The following is an 18119-nucleotide window of genomic DNA, read 5'->3' on the forward strand; positions in this document are numbered from 1 at the left end:
TCCCCAAAACCAGCTTGGAGGCTGACGTGGAGGTAGTCAGAGAGCTCTGCCTCTCTTCCTTTCTGCTCAGGAAAGCGTGGGAGGGGCAGGGGTGGCCAGTCTCCAGAAGGCAGCTCCAGACAGTATGTGACCCTGGGCTGGGTGACAGAGGAAAGGTGGGTTCTGGTTGATGGGTGTCCTGGGGAGCAGGCTCGGGGGCCCAGCTGCACGAGCCTCTCCCGGAGCTGCTGTGGCATCACTATATCGCTGGGATCCATTTGTTGTCCTCATTGTAGAGGAAGGATTGCTTCCCTGGGATCTCTGGCTTGTATGTGGCTGAGGAGAAAGAAAGAAAAGGCATCAAAATAGAAAGACGTGGCTGCAGGGCCCGGACCAAGTCTCAGAGCTGGGAAGGGTGAGGGAGCCCTGCTCCTGCCCCTCAGCCTACACACCCCTCTTCCCACAGGGAGAGGAAGCAGCTGCAACTGGCCTCATGGTATTTTTTTTTAAGGGTAGAGGTCACCTTCAGGTATCTGCCTCTATCCCAGTCCACTTTTTTTTTTTTTCCTTGTAGTTTTTCGAGACAGGGTTTCTCTGTGTAGCTTTGATGCCTGTCCTGGAACTAGCTCTTATAGACCAGGCTGGGCTTGAACTCATAGAGATCCACCTGCCTTTGCCTCCCAAATGCTGGGTTTAAAGGTGTGCACCACTACCCCCTGGCTCCACTTTTATTTCGAGTTAAGGTCTCCCACCGAAACCTTCATCCCCCGCCCCCCTTCCCGTCTCTGTCCCGGGTCACAGGTTCACACTATCAGTTCTAGCTTTTGCATGGGTGCTGGGGATCCAAGTCTGGTCCTCATGCTTGCCCAGCCAGCACCTGACCTATGGGGCCACCTTCCCAGCCCTGTTACATGGCTCTACTGGCCGAGGCTGCCCTCTGACCATCTTTGACTATATATAGCTTCTATAACAGAACCAACTTTATAATACCACTTCCTAGAAACTGAAATGACCATTTCAAGTAAAACAGTATTCTTAAAGAAGAGAGGAAAAATTGCCAGAAAACTGAAAGCCATGGCCATCCAAGACATATTTCTCTAGCAAACAAGACTAGGGAGCCACAGCCCCAGGATCCCTCTCATATCCTCTCAAGAAACTAAGGAGAGGAGTCCATAGGTCCAGGCAGACTTCTGCCTGCTGGAGGCACCACAATGGATGTGTACATGTGCGTCCTCTCTGCATACCCACAGGATCATCATGATGGAGGGGACCACAGTGACAGGAACGGCCCTGCTGGAGCACTGGCCTCCCTCCCCAGTGTCCCCTACCACTTCTTTGCCTATGGGTAAAAGAGCAAGGGGGGACTCTCTCCTGCCAGACTGATGCCTCTGGAGACCCTCAGTCACCTCGGGGCTACCCAGAATGGGAGTGTCAACAGTGCTTGCCTAATGACTGAGCATGAAAGACAAGGTGGCTTCCTGTCAGTTCTGCTTTCCAGTCCCCGTGCGTATGGCATTGTCAGAGATAGGTCAGGGAGCCTTAGAGAGCACAGGCCACCAGCTCCTGTCATTGTCAGAGATAGGCCAGGGAGCCTTAGCGAGCTGCAGAGACCACCCATCACTGTGGAGGGAGCACCCTGGGAATGGAAAACTGCCCATCCTGGTGGAGGGGGCTCCTCTGGATGCTAACTTGTGGGGAGATCTAAATGCAAGGGCAAGTTCCTTCCATCTGGGTCGGGAGGGAGGAGCTAAGTGGCTACAGAGAACCCCTCCCTCTGGTATCCATCACAAACAAGGCGCACCACCTGGAGACTGGGCCCTATTACAAATGCCCCTAGCAGTAAGCAGCTTGCCCTTCAGACCTTAGGCAATCTAGACTAGAGGCTTAAATATCTTTAAGAATAAGAATTTTTATGAGACTCCCACAAATGCTATGGCCCTTTCCTTCTAGAACAGTCTCTGAGGCTGGAACAATGGCACAGTACAGTGCCAGCCGCACAAGCATGAGGACCTGACTTTAGCTCCCCGGAGACCAAGGGAAAAGCCCGGGTGAGGGCATGCACCTGTAACCCTAACACCGGTGGCCTGATGACAGGCAGATCCCAAGGTTCACTGGCCAGCTGCCTCGCAGAATCAGTGAGCTTTAGGTTCAGGGAGACATCTTGTCTCCAAAAATCAAACAGAGGTGCTGAGATGACTCGGTGGCTTTTAAAGCACTTGCTGCCAGGCCTGCCAGCCTGAGTTCAGTCCCCAGGATCCACCAGTTATCATCTTACAGCCACATACAGCACGGAATGAGAGTGTGGGCACGCACACATACATATACATACACATCACATATACACATACACACATACACCCACATATACATACATATATACACACGCACACACACATACACACACGAGGTTAGAGGAGGGAGGAGAAGAGAACAGTGGAGGGGAGGGGAAGGGAGGGGAGGGGAGGGGAGGGGAGGGGAAGGGAGGGGAGGAGTAGAGATGAGGTCTGTGAGGTACACACTCCAGCCAGTGCAGTCACTACTATGCAGAGCCTCTGGCCTCTTGGACCTCCCAGCCTTGATTCCAAATCCAAAGCAAGCCCTCTTTACATTCAGAAACAAATATTTTAGTGCCCTGAAATTGTAAGCCGATAACCTGCTAAGCCCACCTCACCCTTGTAACCTGCTTAGCAAACAGTCCATAAACTGGTGGTATTTGATGGCCTTGGAATGACAAGCTGTTGCGGAAGATTTGGGGTCACAGTTCTCTGACCTGGGCCCGGTAGGCTTGGTCTGGATGACAACACTGGCCACCGGCTGGTATTGGACACAAACGATGCACTGGAGATGAAATGCTTAGGGGGTCCCTCGTAGTCCACAATATCGTACTGACCAGGCCCGGGCAGAGGTGGCTTTGGGGGCAGAGGCAGAGGGTGGGCAGAGAAGTTCAGGAGCGTACCTTTCCTTTGGAAAAGAAAAAAAATGCAAAGACGTCACCACAGCAGCCTCGTGGGGGAACCGGCAGAGTCTAAAGCACAGGCCATGCCTGGGGCCCCGAGGCTCACCCTGACCAGTATCTAGCCTAATTCAGTTGCTTGTGAGCCCAGGGCCTCTAGGCCTCAATTGTACAATGGCAACCAAACCTCACAGGCTTGTCAGGATTGAGAGGTGCTGGTACCTAACACAAAGTCCTTGGGGCAATGAGAGCACAGACACTTTTTCTGTTAGAGGTGTCTGTTGCTGAGCTCATTGGGAAAAGCAGGTCCCATTGATCGTATGTGCTGACTGTGATCGATTGGTAGAGTCTGGCTGGAGCTCTAAGAACTGAAGCCTGGATGAAAGAGCCCTGGATAAGCCACTTGTGATGTCTGCATGGCCAGGGGAAAGGAAGCCTCAGTCTGCTTTCCATAGATTTGTTGTCCTACAACTGACGGATTTCTGTTGACACCCCAGAACCCTGCTAGTTTGCCCTTAAGGCTGGAGGCAGGGATGGAAAAGCACTGGGCTGGAATCTAGAACTCCTAAGGACACTCACTGCTTATATTGCAACTGTTTCAGGCAGACATATTTCCCTCCAGAAAGGGGTGTATTTTGTATCGCATCTTTGCCATTAAGTCACTAAATAAACACTTACATAGGGCCAAGCCTACATAACAATTCTGGAACACAGTTTACCCATGCATGAGTCGGGGAGTTAGATAAGAGGACTTTTGAGGACTGTCCCCTCCCCTCAGCCCACAGGTAGGATAGTTACTGAGTATCCCGGCCATCTGGGGAATCAAGCCACTGTTCAGGGGAAAGGCCACCTCCCACCTGAAGTTTCTTCTGGGGCCTCTCATGGAAAGGGGAGTAAGGTTCTCAGAGCCTAGAACATTCCGGAACGGACACTGTGCCCAAAAGCAGTGGGGGAGTCCTGGCTCCCATGACCCTGCTGGCCTTGGGCCTTTACCTTCTTAACTCCATAGAGCCAGGACACCTAGAGATGTCTAGTCATCCTCCTTATTGGCTAAAGGAGCCAGTGTCCAGAGAGACTGTAGCACGTAAAGTCAGACCCCATTGCAGACCCGTGGCTCTGTAGGACAGTCTCTTAGTAGCAGCAATGTGGAGACAGGCCATTGTCAGCAGAGACTGCTCTTTCATTTCCCAACCACCCAGACTCAAATAATCACACAAAACTACATCAATTATATCACTGTCTGGCCAATGGCTCAAGCATATTTATAGCTACCTCTTACATCTTAAATTAACCCATTTCTATTAATCTGTGTATCTCCACAAGGCTGTGAACTATAGGTAAGTTTCCAGTGTCTTTCTCCATCGGCAGCTACACGGTGTCTGCCTTGACCCTGCCTACTCTTTCTATATATATCTGTTCGAATTTTCTGCTTGGCTGTATTCTGCTAGGCCATTGACTGAAACAATTCATCAACCAATAAAAGCAACACACATACAGAAGGCCATCCCACATCATGCCATGTTAAAGGTGTCTGCATTTCAGAGACTCCTGCATGGAGTATGAATTCTAGTCACACCACTGGCTGGCTGCTGGGGTCTCAGACAAAGCCCCTGGAATATCTGGAGCAGAAGTGAGAACCCTCACTCTTTGCTCTTTGTAGGAGAGCTATGAAAACAAACCAAAAACAGCAGAGGTCTGTGGAGCGGCTCCCACAGAGCTAGTGCAAATTCAGTGCTCACACCGGGGCCATTCTGGCGTGTGGGGATTGGCCTGCTGCTAGGGGGGCCTGGAAAGCCGCTTCGCTCTGCTAGAGGCTCGAACCATGAGACAGCTGGCTTGGATGCTTACATCTGAACAAAGGTACCCACAGGAAGGAGGAGAATGTATCCCTCTACTCCGTATGGAGGGCCTGGCTTTAGGGTGTGGTCAAGAACCTTTCTTCTCATAAGTAAATACTACCTTGCTCCTGTTCTGGCTCTGACTCCCTCCCCAAGACACCCAGACTGGCTACATTTTGAGATAGACATGACTCCTAGAAGTCACAACTGGAATAAGCCAACTACCAGATGAAGTCATTCATTGGTGTGGGTCACTCCCAAGCCCAAGAGTCCCACATTCTTTCCAGGGAAGCCCACGGGGTGTCTGCTTGCCCAAGCAAGGATAGCTACTAGAGGTGGATGCAGGCTGGGCCACAACACACACTTGCACATTTGGTTGGAGCAGCCTCTTCCCGTCTCCTCTCACAGTACTAGGAATGCCCCACCCCCTCAGCAGAACGCTAGGGTCTCCAGTGAACGCCAGCTTTACGTACAGCTCTAGTCAAGCACTTTGAGGATCCAGGCTGTCCTGGACTAAGACACGGATCATGAGGGCTGGGTCGTCCACAGCTAGTGTCATCTGAACGGTGACAGTGGAGAGAGAGAGAGAGAGAGAGAGAGAGAGAGAGAGAGGGCAGCTGCGGCTTAAATGTCCCCTACCCTGCTCACTGTATGTGTCTTCAGGAAATCTGACCGCCCCAGACCTTATGCTAGGAGTAACTAGGCTTTGCTCCTGTTCCTAACAGGAAGTCTGTTAAAAGGGGAGTTTTAAATCCTGAGCACAGCCAGGCAGTGGCGCACACTAATCCCAGCACTGGGAAGGCAAAGGCAGGTGGATCTCTGTGAGTTCAAGGCCAGCCTGGTCTCTAAGAGCTAGTTCCAGGACAACCAGGACTGTTACACAGAGAAAGCCTGTCTTGAAAAACCAAAACTAAATAAACAATAAATAAATAGTTTTTAAAAATAAAAACGTTCTGAGCACAAATGAAGGCACATGTCTGTAATCCCAGCACTTGGGTAGCTGAAGCAGGAGGATTGGCACAAAGCTGAGGCTAGCATGGACTGTATGCAGAGTGCCCAGGCACCCTGGGCTATCCTGTGAAGCCCTCTTCTGAAAACAGGAGGGCAGCAATAATTCCCACTAGGGGGTCCAAACCTGTGCCCTGGAAGAGGTCAGCAGGGAACCCCGAGGTAGGGAGAGCAGGGAAGGGCACTCCAGCAGTGGGCACACAGGGGCAGACAAGGGAGAGAGAGTAGCCAGACTCAGTCCTTTTGTGGTATCTGGGCTCCATCACCTTCTGTGCCCCCTCCCCTTTCTCTGTGGTTCAGCAAGGGGCTAGGGACCTCAAAGCTGAGTAAGCCAAGGTCACCACCCCTAAAGGGTGAGGCAAATAGAACACACAGTGGGCGTAAGCGCGCGTGCATGTGTGTGTGTGTGTGGGCGTGCACAGGAAGAAGACTCACGGGGAAGGGGCACAACAGGTGGGTGTGTAAGGGTGGAGCTGAGTGTACAGGGAAGGATGCTCCTGCAGGAGGAACAGCGTGGGCAATGGCACCGGGTCAAGAGCAGGGCTGTTCTGGGTCTTTCTGGGAGGGAAAGTGTGTCTGAAAGGCTACAGTCAGAGCTCCCTCTTAATTTCACATTTACAGGGTCTGTGAGGAAATGGGGGAGAGGATGGTGAGAAACAAGGGAACCACCTAGAAACAACAGAGGGACAGTGTGGGGAGGGATGAAGGTGGCCGCTGTCATCTCTCTTCCTGTGTCCCCAAATCTGCGTGTTCGGTGGGGGATAGCTTGCAAGGAAGGTGATGGAGTCAAGACACCAAACTCCCCCTTACCCAGGGCTGGTTCCTGGTGGTGTGGGGCAATTGGGAAATCACAGACGTCCAGTGGTCACACTCAGGATGTGTATGACGGGCAATGCAGTGTGACCAGCCTGGGTTTGGTGGCTTAGTGATGGATGAACGACAACATGGATCCAGCTCCCCCAGCAGCCACAGCAGAGAGTAAGCACACCTCAGCTTCCGAGGAAACCCTTTGTCAGCGGCTCAGAGATAATGGATGTCCTCGAGGTCTCTGCAGGTCACTTGTGGGAGGCATCAGGACCCCTGAGACACTCGCAGGCACAGGTTCTCTGCCTGGGGGATTCCCAGGTTTGGGAGGGATAAAGGGGGCAATTTCTCACAATTCCTCTCCACATTAAAGGGTGACCGACTGCCTCTGGGGTGGAATGCAGTATCTGTCTGTTCTTCAGGGCAGGGGCAGTGACAGATGAGCCGCCTGGGAAGATGCATCCCACAGCGAATTGACAATCCCCGGGAACTTTAGGTGGGCCCAGCATAATTGGCCAGTGTAATTACAGAATTGGACCTGGGCCAAGGGGCTTGATTCTCGGGCTACCCTTGACAGGACTGCATGCTATGCAAAGCCAATGACTTAGGGACTCCAGGAAGTGGTCAGAATGGAGTCTCTGGGTGTTCCTCTGCCTGGCAACAGGTGGCATCGGGAGGACCCCATTCTGCCCTGCCTCGCTGAGTCACCCCCAGGATGGGTACTGAGAAACTTGAGAACTGAAACCTTGGCGAACGCTCGCTTCACATCTTAAGACAACCTGCAAGCCAACAAATCCTCCTAACTTTGAGTCAGCTGGGCAGCCGAAGGCCAAGAACACCCACAAAGCGCTCCTCAGCCACGACTCCTGAGGCACAAGCTCCAGCCTCTGGTGTGGAATGGCCCTACAAGTGTCACTCCAGAAAGCTCCTGGGTTGGCCCACCTCGTTGAGGCTGCCAGATCTGGGCTGTGGGTTTGAGCCACCATGCGAAATTGCAGCTGTATTCTATTTCGGTAGGATACATAGTAATCTCGACTGTAATGAGTAAGAGCCAGGCAGATGTCTGAGGAGACAGACGCTTCTCCCGGTTTGAACATTAAGTAATGCATCAAAACATCACATGGTCTCCATAAAAATGCACGGCTTTTATGCGTCAGCTGGGAAAAAGTAAGAACTGTTTCCAAGTTCTGCTTCATTCAGCCTTGCAGGAGCCACAGCGGGGAAGATCCTCAAGGCCACTCAGCAAAGAGGCAGGCAGGGGAGGTTCCACGGAAGATAATCCCTCGCCCCTTCCCGCAGTGTTTCACAAGCAGACTAAGGAAAAGTTCGTGTGCAGAGGGGACTCAAGTCAGCCCAAAGGAAGGAGTCAATCCCCTGCCCCAGAGCCTGGAAAGAATCCTGCAGAATCCCACAATGGGACCACAGAAGGAACTTACCTGGTAGCCTCCATCTAAGCCCAAGTCCCTTCTCCACCTCCTATTTGACTTGACAGACTCCTGAATCCCCTCCCCATGTCCCAGACTGATGGCCAGATGGTGACCAATGTTTCCAGCCTCCTGCCAGATGCCTGGTGACAAGCTGTGGCCCTGACCCCTGCCATGTCACTGTGGAGGGGCTCAGGTACCCACACACTCGGCCCAACCCTGGTGGTCACCCTTCTTGGACCTACAAGGGGGGCTGCCACAGGAGTGAAGACTCAGAAGGTGACAAAACCTCATGGAAGTTCCACAGCCACTTAAGGAATTCTTAAGCCCTGAATACCTTCGAGTCTCTTGGATGAAAATAACATTAGGAATGGTGAATAAAGAGGTGGGGGGAGGGGGGTGTCGGGAGCAAGGAGCACTTGTTCTTGTAGGGGGCTGGGGTTAGGTTCCCAGCACCCACAAGGCAGATCACAAAACGTTTATAGCTACAGTTCCAGAGGACCTATTGCCCTCTTCTGGCTGCCATGGACACTGCAGACACACGGTGCACAAACACATACAGGCAAAACACCCACACACATAAAATAGAAATGAAAACTCTCAAATGGAATATATTCAACAGGGCGACACGGTTGTCTCTCTCCACCTCCCAACCCTACTTTGATGAAGCAGAATCTGGCTACATTGCCCAGGCTGGCCTTGAATTCTCAATTCTACTGCCTCAGCCTCCAAAGTACTAGAATTACAAATGTGAACCAACCGACCCAGCTCTATTTCTTTTTAAATTTGTGTTACTAAGAAGTCACCATTTGCACCTACTATATGCCTGACAAATTTTTAAGTCTGAAAGCAACCCTACGAGGCAAAAATTAAACCCGCTTAGCTTTATAGATAAAGGCATGAGCACTCACAGAGTGTAGCACATGCTGCCCGAGGCCATACAGCAGGGCTGATGGGCAGATCCAGCTCCATCGGTGTGCCCCAGCTGCTGCATCTCCCCAAGCGCGGGAGAGATCCCACATTATAAAAACAGAGCAGTCGGAGCCCGAGGAAAAGCCAGCTTCATGGGGAGCCTTCCTGAAGTCCAGCTCCTTCCTCCAGGAAGCAAGGCTGGTGGTTCTACTACTGTGGGGGACATGTCCCTAACAGATGCTACTCCAGTGGCTTGTCAATCACTGTGACATGGGAATGGGGCCCTCCCGCCAGACTGAGTCCTGTCTAACGGGTGAGCATTCTCATTTTTGCCTCTTTGAGCATCCCCTGGAGCTACCTCAGAAGAAAATGCAGGACTCACGGGACATGAGGCTTTTTCAGAATCTTGGTTTGCTCGTTGGGGTTGTAGTAACCAGGTCCTGGGCCTGTTGATGTCAGTTTTAATCCACGGCCAGTTTTGGATTTGAAGCAGGACACTAAGATCTTCGGTGAACGCTTCACCAGCGATTCATTGACATTGTAATGCCCTGAACAGAGAGAAGAATTGACATAGGATGAAACGTTCTCCCCAAATCAGTGAAAAGCAGCGCCTGCCACCGGCTCTCACAGGTACCTCACAGCTGTCAGTAACGTCACTTCAGTGGGTTTCAGTGGGCCCTATGGGAAGGTTGCCTGTGTAGACCAAAAGTCAGGCCTCCACTTGAATAACTCACTTCAACCCATGGGCTACACGGCAACCTGTCCAGGTGGGTCTCACCCCTCCAACCTACACCCAGGCCCTGCAGCCCAGAGATAGGAATTAACTAGCCAGAGGGCATCCATCCAATCAGGCACCAGGCACCTAAGGAATGCCCCCAAACACGGGGTAGCCTGTACTGACACAGCTCCCCCATTCTGCAGAGTAAGAAACACCTAGTTCCTGAGCACAAGGTGGTTCCAATAGCAGAATATCATCTTAATGGTTTGTAAATGTCAAATAAGCTAAGTGTGTGTGTGTGTGTGTGTGTGTGTGTGTGTGTGTGTGTGTATTATACAAACATTTATATGCAGGCAAAGGCCAGGGCTGCCCTGCCCTGTTCTGTCATTTTTTGCCTCATTTCAGAGATCTTTCACTGACCAGGCTGGTGGCCAGCAAACCCCAGGGATTCTTCTGTCCCCTCCACAACACTGGAGTTATGGGCACATGTGTGACCACACCCAGCTTTTTCATAGGTAATGGGGATTCGAACTCCGATTCTTATGCCTGTATAGCAAGTACCCTTACCTGATGTAACCACCTCCTCAGGCCCTAAGCAATAGGTTCTTTTTTTTTTTTTAATTTTATTATTTTTAGGTGGTTTTGTTTGCACATGGGCACGTGAGTGTAAGTGTCCCTTGGTGGGGTCAGATCCCCTGGAGTTGGAATTCCAGACAGTTGGAGGCAACCTGTTGTGGAGGCTAGGAACTGAATTTGGGTTCTCTGGAAGAGCAGCAAGTGCTTTTAACCACTGAGCCATCTCTCCAGCCCTGCATAACAGGTTCTTACTGAGAACCTGCTGTGTGGATTGCCCGTGCCCCGTGTTCTGTCTTAAGAAACCATAGTCAAATTCACTTCACCTGTGCTCAAAGCCTCAGGGAGGAGAGATTGGCCTGGCTGGAGGGAGAGCAGCGAGCAGTCTCACCCCGGACATTCTCACAGCTGGGGGGGGGGGGGGGGGGGGCGGGGACACAGGTGTTTGGGCAAAAGCCCTCACAGACACGTCGGTCCTCACAGCTCACATTGGTCCAGGCTTCCCATCACTCGAATGAACATAAAAACTGCAGGCAGGAAGCTGGACACACAACAGGCCCCTCGGTGTAAACACGAGGTGTATGTAGCCTCAGCATCTAGGAGAGCATTGCAGAAAGCAAGTTCAACAGTGACACTCTCGAACACCAGAAGGCCACTTGGGTGTGGCTTGAGTTTTTGTTGTTGTTTTTGTTTTGTTTGTACCTTCAGTTATCTGCATGTGTGTTAGCACCTCCGTTAATATGTGTGTACTTGTATGTGCTGGCATGTGACGGTCAGAATTCAACTCCAAGTGTCTTCCTCCATTAACCTCTGCCTTCTACAATTCTTCTGATGTATTTATTTATTGCACGTACGTGTGCATTTACACATGTGCCACAGCACACACGTGGAGGTCAGAGGACTGAACCCGTTACCAGGCTTGACAGCAAATATGTTTGCCTGCTAGGCCATCTTGGCAGTCCTCCTTAAATTCTTGAGGCAGGGTCTCAGTGAACCTGGAGTCTAGCCTAGGGTTCGGCTAGACTGGCTGGCTAGCAAACCCCAGGACCCTCCTGTCTCTGCCTCTCCAGCTCTGGAATGGCAGGAACCATTCCTGGAGCTACCGTGGAACCACCGCTGCTATTCCTCCTGACTTCTCACGTGGTGGTAGAAGCCAATGTGTTCTCAGCAAACACTTTGCCGATGGAGTCATCTCCCGACCACAGCCCCTCTAAAGAACAGAACCTCATTTATAACAATTCTCCTGCCTTAGACTTTCAAATATTGGGATTACAGGTGCCACATTCTAGTAGATCTTTAAAGACATACGTGAATGGAAGAGTAACACAAAACTTGAAAGTCTATACATATTATCATGACAGCTATGCACAAGTGACCGTGACTGAACCTGGGCTGGGGTCAGGGGTCAATAGCAGTCACGCCAGGAAAAGAAATCCGGTAGAATTGGTGGATCCAGAAAAGTGGGGAGAAGCTTAGCTGGCACTGCAGGGAAGGGAGTCCAGATGTTCAAAGCACTATGAATTTGACTCTGTTTTGTCTGAGTTCTTGTTTTAGTTAGAGCCTCGCTCTTTAGCCCTTGCTGGCCCCAAACTCAAGGCAACCTTCCTGCTTCCGTCTTCTAAGAGGGTAACTTTGTTTTAAACAGGATTTCCTTTTCTATTGGAAAAGTAATGAAGAGAACACAGGGTGAGACTATGAGACCCAGAGGGACACTCACCCTGTGCTGGAGGAGCAGTTTGTTCCCCATTCTGTTCTTTGATACAAGGCACCCTGGGGAGCCTGTGTTGACTGTGATGTCCCATCCCAGGGCTCTGTGGTAGGGCCTCTGGCTAAACCCCAAGGGTGCCAGCTTTGTTTGGCTGTATAAACAAACAAGGTGGGGCTTTGTGGGGATGGTGCGGGGGAGGGGGTGCCTTGTGGCTGAGCCTCCTGATTAGTGATGGTTTTGTTCCTCGGCTTGGCCTGATCTTCTGGCTTTAATCTGGATTTGCTGAAAGCTGACATGCCCTGCAATTTTCTCCACACCCTATGCCTCCCTGCCCCTCCTCTGGGTTCTGGGACCAAAGCTCCAGGCTCGGCTGGGAAAGGCTGAGGGGTCAGGCTGTGTGCGCTCTTCTGGACCCCTCTGAACTGATCGACCCACTAGGATGTCCTCCAGGGATAGAAATGTGGGATCACAGGGGTGTTGCCACCTTTTGGAATCCAGTAGTTGGATTCAGGCAAGCTCTGATGTGATCTTGGGTCCTGGTCCAGAAGGCACCAGGGACCCGAAGGGAAACAGGGGTGTAGCCAAGGCATCTTTGAGCTTAGATACGCTATTTAGTGTCCAACGGCACTGGACAAGTTTTATAACTCCTTGAGCATCTTTCTTCCATAATGAAATCCAGGACTCTGGGCACAGGCAGGCAGAATGCTCCCTGTGGAATAAATGCTGGGAAATGCAGCCAGGACCTGCCAGGCGATTTAGGAAGACAGTGAAGTGACCAAAACTAGTGTCACCCTCTCTCTCCCTGTCAGTAGGAAGAAGCCAGGGCTGGTGTGTCTGACCCCAAACGGCCACATCAAGAAGGCTGCTTAGGCGACGCATGCAGAGCCACTGGGTCCCTTATCCTCTCCTCTCTGTTCAGCACTTTCTTTCCCCCACATCCCACCACACACACACATCCCACCCACCCACATACATCCCCCCCACGCACCCCCCCACACACACACGCACTCCCCCCCACACACATGCCACACACACACACATACACACAGGCAAAACAAGCTCTTTCCCAACAGGCTCCCTTTAGAGAGATGGTGCTCAGAGAACCAGAGCCAAGTCACTGCTTACCTGGAGCTGGCCCTCCGGATCTGGTCAAAGGGAAGACTCCTCTTTCTGTTTTTGACAGAAACCCAACTTGAGGAGAGACATTGCTTCTTTGTTTGCAGCCAGGGACGGAGGCCTGTGAGGGAGAAAACACACCCCGTGTGTTCAGTGCCTGCCCCCTCTCTGTCCCTGTCACCCTGCCTGGACAGGTGGCAAATATGAACCAGATTGAAACCTGTCCTTCTTGAGAGGAGAACTGACATGAGCTGAAAAGGTGACGACTCTGCACGTGACTTTACTACCTACTTAGTTCAAGTGGTCTGTGACGATCGTGCATGTACACACACATGCTCGAATACACACATGCACCCATGCACACATGCACACACACCAAGGTGAAACCAGAGGAGAGTGGCTAGGAGGGAAATCTGAAGACCCTGGTTTCTGGCCCCTCTTCGGCCTGGCTGAGGCTGTATGGCCCTGCTCAGGTGGCTTAATCTCTTTGAGCTTGAGTTCTCGCTCTGTAAAAGGCATCAGGTGACCCCCACTCTGCTTGTTTTAGAGCATTGTCGTGGGCATCACAAACCATCTAGAGAAAGTTGGGTTTTGCTTGTTAGTTTCTTCTCAGTGCTAGGGTCCCATGCACCACATGGCTCGGGGGGTAGGGGTGTTTTTACTGAGCGTTTGGTGTGGGCCGGTCACAATTTGTTTACATTTCTTTTGCTGTCATTTTTAGCCTTTCCAGGACAAGTCCTCATGCCTCTCAACCTGGTCCCCGGCTGCATTCTTCTCTGTGCAAACAGTGCTTGCTGCACACGGCATCTGGGGAGCGCCGAGTCCTATCGCTCAAGATTATGATCAAGTCTGCAATCGCTCTTCTCTCTCTGCTTTTCTGGACAGACCAGAAGTTAAGAATTTTGGCTGATCCACGCAATATACATATGAGAGTGTCCCATGCTCTCAGAACTCTAAAAAAGGTATGGGGGTGGAGATGGGGGGTGTCGGGTCTTGTGGGACCTGAGACCATTCTTATGTTATGCGTGAATCACAAATATTTGAAGTGCCAATTTGTAGCCAGTCTCCGTATTTGTTAGATAACAGAAGCAATAAAATTGTGCCCCAGGGCGCTGGGAATTTTGCTGAATGGGTGAAACTATGGTGCTGGGGCAGCTTGATTCTCCCTGATACTCCTTTGTTTGAGAAAAAAGTGGGGGGGGGGAGAAAAAAGGTTTCTTGAGACACACAGGTGGCATTTGATTTTGTGCTCACAGAGGTGGAGGAATGCGGCTCTTCCCAGGGTCCTGGAGGCAGGTTGCATGCAGAGAACTCCTAAACAAAGACCAGATGGGCAGGGTAATTACTGGACAGGAGAGCACCAGGCCCGGGGAAGATAATAACAGCCCCACAGCACAGGACTCCAAAAGAGAAGCAGGACAGAGGCTGGGCAAGTCGCTCAGGGCACAGCATGGCTAACGGGATTATGGCCTTTGGGCTCCTCGCCTGATGCCGCCACCATTGTTCTCCAGGTTGAGGAAAAGCCTCCTGCAGACAAAACAGTTCCCTGGCTTTGTTCTTTACCCAGACAGAAAACCTGTGGAAAACGGGGCATTTCTGTCTATCTGTGAGTCCACAGGGAGATTTCGCCGGTAGACTAAGAAAATACGCAGCAGGTCAAAAGCAGAACAAAGCTGAGTTGCTGGGGCACCTGGAGAAGAATGGGGGGGGCTAGGGGAAATTCACCCAGACCCTGTGCAGGGTGATTCCAAAACTGATGGAGGGCGTGTGTATGTGCGTGCGTGTGTGTGTATGGATGTGAAGTGTATGGATGTGAAGCCCCTGAAGGAACTGCACCTGGCTCTCGGTGGCATTTGCCTTATTAATTAAAAGAGAACTGGCACCAGGTCAGAGAGATGCTCCAGCGGTTAAGAGCACATACTGCTCTTGTAGATCAGAGTTCGGTACCCAGCACCCACAATAAGTGACTTCTTACTCACTGCCTATAACTCCAGCTCCAAAGGATCGATGCCGCTGACCTCCAAAGTCCCCTGCACTAAGGTATGTAGACACTGCCCCCCCACACACACATTATCATTTAAAAAAATAAACTTTTTAACAAAGAGCAGGATAATTACAAGGAAATTCTGCTCTGCATGCTGGATTTGTACAGCGCTTAATTGCATATTCAAGATGCTCAGTCGCCTTGAAGCAGTTGTGAACAAAACTCATGCACTCTATGGGGTTGGGGGAGATGGCTGAGCCAATAGAAGAACCCAAGTTCACACCCTCAGCACTCAGCTTAAAAAGTCAGGCACCGTGACACTCATCTGGGGAAGGCAGGGACAGGAGGGTCCCTGAGGCTCATTGGCCAGCCAGTCAGTGAGGATGTGTTCTCAAAAATAAATAAATAATAATAAAAACAGTAGACAGCAATAGAGGAAGAAACCTGATGCTTACATATGAACACACAGGCGCACATGCATGCACGCACACATACACACACGCACGCACGCACACACACACACACACACACACATATGCATCAAGCATATATTGGCAAAAAGAAAACAATTTTGGCCTGGACCTCGGTTATTTGCAGAGTCACAGCTGTGCGGGCCCAGAGATCGTTCCCTTGATGATGGACACTGACCCCACACTGCTGTGTCCAGGGCCCTGTGAACCAGTACAAGGGTGCAGCCAGCTGTCTCAGATGACATGGAGCACTGGAAGCATCCAGGCAAAGCTCAAGCCTTATCACCACCCTCTGCTGCAGCTAAGGAGGCCACGGAGGAGTGCTCACGAGGCCAGAGCGGAGCCTGCCTCCCAGGTGGCCAGTGCCTCTCTCTGAATGCCATGTACCTGGGCAGATCATGCTCGGACCACACCCCTTCTTTCTCCCACAGCCTAACAGCTTCCTCTCTGCAGTTTCCACAGGGCAATCTGAGAGAGGTGCTCTAGGAACCTCCTCGGGTTATGTCCCACCCTTCCCAGCCCCCCTCAGGGGCTTCCAGGGGCACAGAGAACAAAGTTCAGACACTCCCCTGGGGTCTGCAGTGAAATGCTGAGCCAGCCACAATCAGCCCTGGGAACATCACTGGTCCAAAATTAAGACAGGCTGTAAATATCAAATACACATCAAATTCCAGAAACTTCAGTGAGACAAGGGGCCTCCTGAGACATCTCAGTGACATTTTGGATCTCCTGGGACATATTGCAAAATATGACAAGATATGTTATAAAAGTTCATTTCACCTATTTCTTTTCAGTTCTACATGCCACTGCTAAAGATCTCTAAAGGACACAGCTGTCCCTATCAAGTCACTACTGCCCAGAGCTGACCCAGCAGGTGCCATTCCTGCTCCAAGCACATTACAGTCAACTGAACCGGGTCATATATGGTGGGCAGGAGCTCTGTAGACGAATAAGCATGACTTACAAGTCAGGTTTCCAAAGAGGAACTTGAGACTGAGGTTTCTGAGACCAAAATCCTTTGGGGCGCACACCTTCTGTGTGGTATTGTGGGTCATAGCCCCCTAAAGCAGCTGTCATTGATTCCACTTTATAGTGGTGGTTCCACAGACCCCATGACTAACCAAGGACAGCCCACCCACTTCCCTGCTTACTGCAGACCTGTGCACCAGGTGCTGTCCTCATTCCTCATCCTAGACTCTCCCTATGAGTATCTTCACCAAGTCTGGAAGGTGAACACGTATTCACACACACACACACACACACACACACACACACACACACTACAGGACCAACAACCCAAGTCCTGAAAGGCTAGTGGAGCATGGGCAAGACGCGGGGCATGGGAGAGTGGAGATCTCAGCCACAGCTTCTGTAGCGGGATCATGGTTTTACACACTGTGAAGATGCGTCACTGTTTTACCTCGCCTGCCTAGGCACCTTCTGACTGGTTTAGCAAAGAGCTGAATGGCCAATAGGCAGTTAGGAGAGGATGGGTGGGACTTGCAGAGAGAGAGAGGCATTCTGGGAAGAAGAGAGGTAGGATTTACCAGCCAGAAGTGGGAAACACAAGCCCCATGGCATAATGTAGATTAACACAAATGGGTTAATTTAAGCTGTGAGGGCAAACTGGAAACAAGCCAAGGCCAAGCTTTCGTATTTAATAAGAAGTCTCCGTGTCATTATTTGGGAGCTGGTGGTCCAGAGAAAGTTCAACTACAGCTTCCTGCAGACACCCTTTCCCACCATTCCATTCTGCTCAGAGCACTACTGCACACACACACACACACACACACACACAATTCCTGACACCTTTATTCCAGACAGCCGGAGCTACACAGTAAGACCCTATCTCAGAAAGCAAGAATGTTGATGATTTTCAGATATAGAAAGAAGCTGGGTTTTCCTTATCATATTCTAAAAAGTAAACGAATAGTGTCAGCAGCTGAAACAGGACGCACACAGCTGTTATGACAGAGGAGAAAACCACTGGCAGGCTCCGCAAGGGTGAAGAGGTGGTCTTCCTGCAGCTTCCTACAGCTTCCTGCAGCTTCCTGCAGCTTCCTGCCGCCCTCTACCGTTGCTGGACCTTCAGATTCTTGTCTTTGCCTCGGTCACCCCTCTTCACCCCCAGCTTGTTCACAATGCTCACTGGCTGACCCTCTGTGTTAAAATCCTTCTCCTCAAACCTCACACTCTCCCCTGAGCACTGGCAACACAGGCACTGGACAAAGGTGGGTGACGTTCCTTACATAGTAATGGTTTGGGGCAGGGTTTCCCGATTTGACCACTTTCATGAAGCTTGGCAGCTGGAACATGCTGGAACATGAGTTGCTGAAGTCCTTCTTGGAAGACAACTCTGAGCGGATGGTGTATGCATTGGCAGCGGGATATTTAGAAATGTTGTCGTCCAGTCGGGCACACTGAGGAAGAAGGAATAGAATCAGCATTGCCAAGTGCCCCCGGGGCTGTGTAGACAGGTCAAAGGGAAAGGACCCTGTCCCTAGTCCATCGCTGTTTGATTTATTGCTTGCTTATTTGCCCGATTGTTTATTTGTTGAGACAGGGTCTCACTCTGTAGCCCAGGCTGGCCTGAAGCTCACTATGTGGCTCAGGCTGGCCTCCGACTTGCAAT

At 51.1% G+C, this 18119-nt stretch overlaps 1 protein-coding gene across 1 annotated transcript in view; it reads right to left on the bottom strand.

The window, feature by feature from the left end:
- Nucleotides 1-238: 238 nt before the first annotated feature.
- Stpg1 (sperm tail PG-rich repeat containing 1) overlaps nucleotides 239-18119 on the bottom strand; it is a 30537-nt gene continuing 12656 nt past the window's right edge. Inside the window, exons 4-8 of the mRNA XM_041653168.1 lie at nucleotides 17737-17907; nucleotides 13043-13154; nucleotides 9301-9466; nucleotides 2750-2940; nucleotides 239-315 (exon numbers count right to left, since the gene is read on the bottom strand). Of these exons, the coding sequence (XP_041509102.1) occupies nucleotides 239-315; nucleotides 2750-2940; nucleotides 9301-9466; nucleotides 13043-13154; nucleotides 17737-17907 (717 nt within the window). The remainder of the gene's footprint in view (nucleotides 316-2749; nucleotides 2941-9300; nucleotides 9467-13042; nucleotides 13155-17736; nucleotides 17908-18119) is intronic.

Source organism: Microtus oregoni, unplaced genomic scaffold (assembly GCF_018167655.1).
Source record: "Microtus oregoni isolate MIOR12 unplaced genomic scaffold, Mior012 000005F_ref0000423, whole genome shotgun sequence".
Taxonomy (NCBI): domain Eukaryota; kingdom Metazoa; phylum Chordata; class Mammalia; order Rodentia; family Cricetidae; genus Microtus; species Microtus oregoni.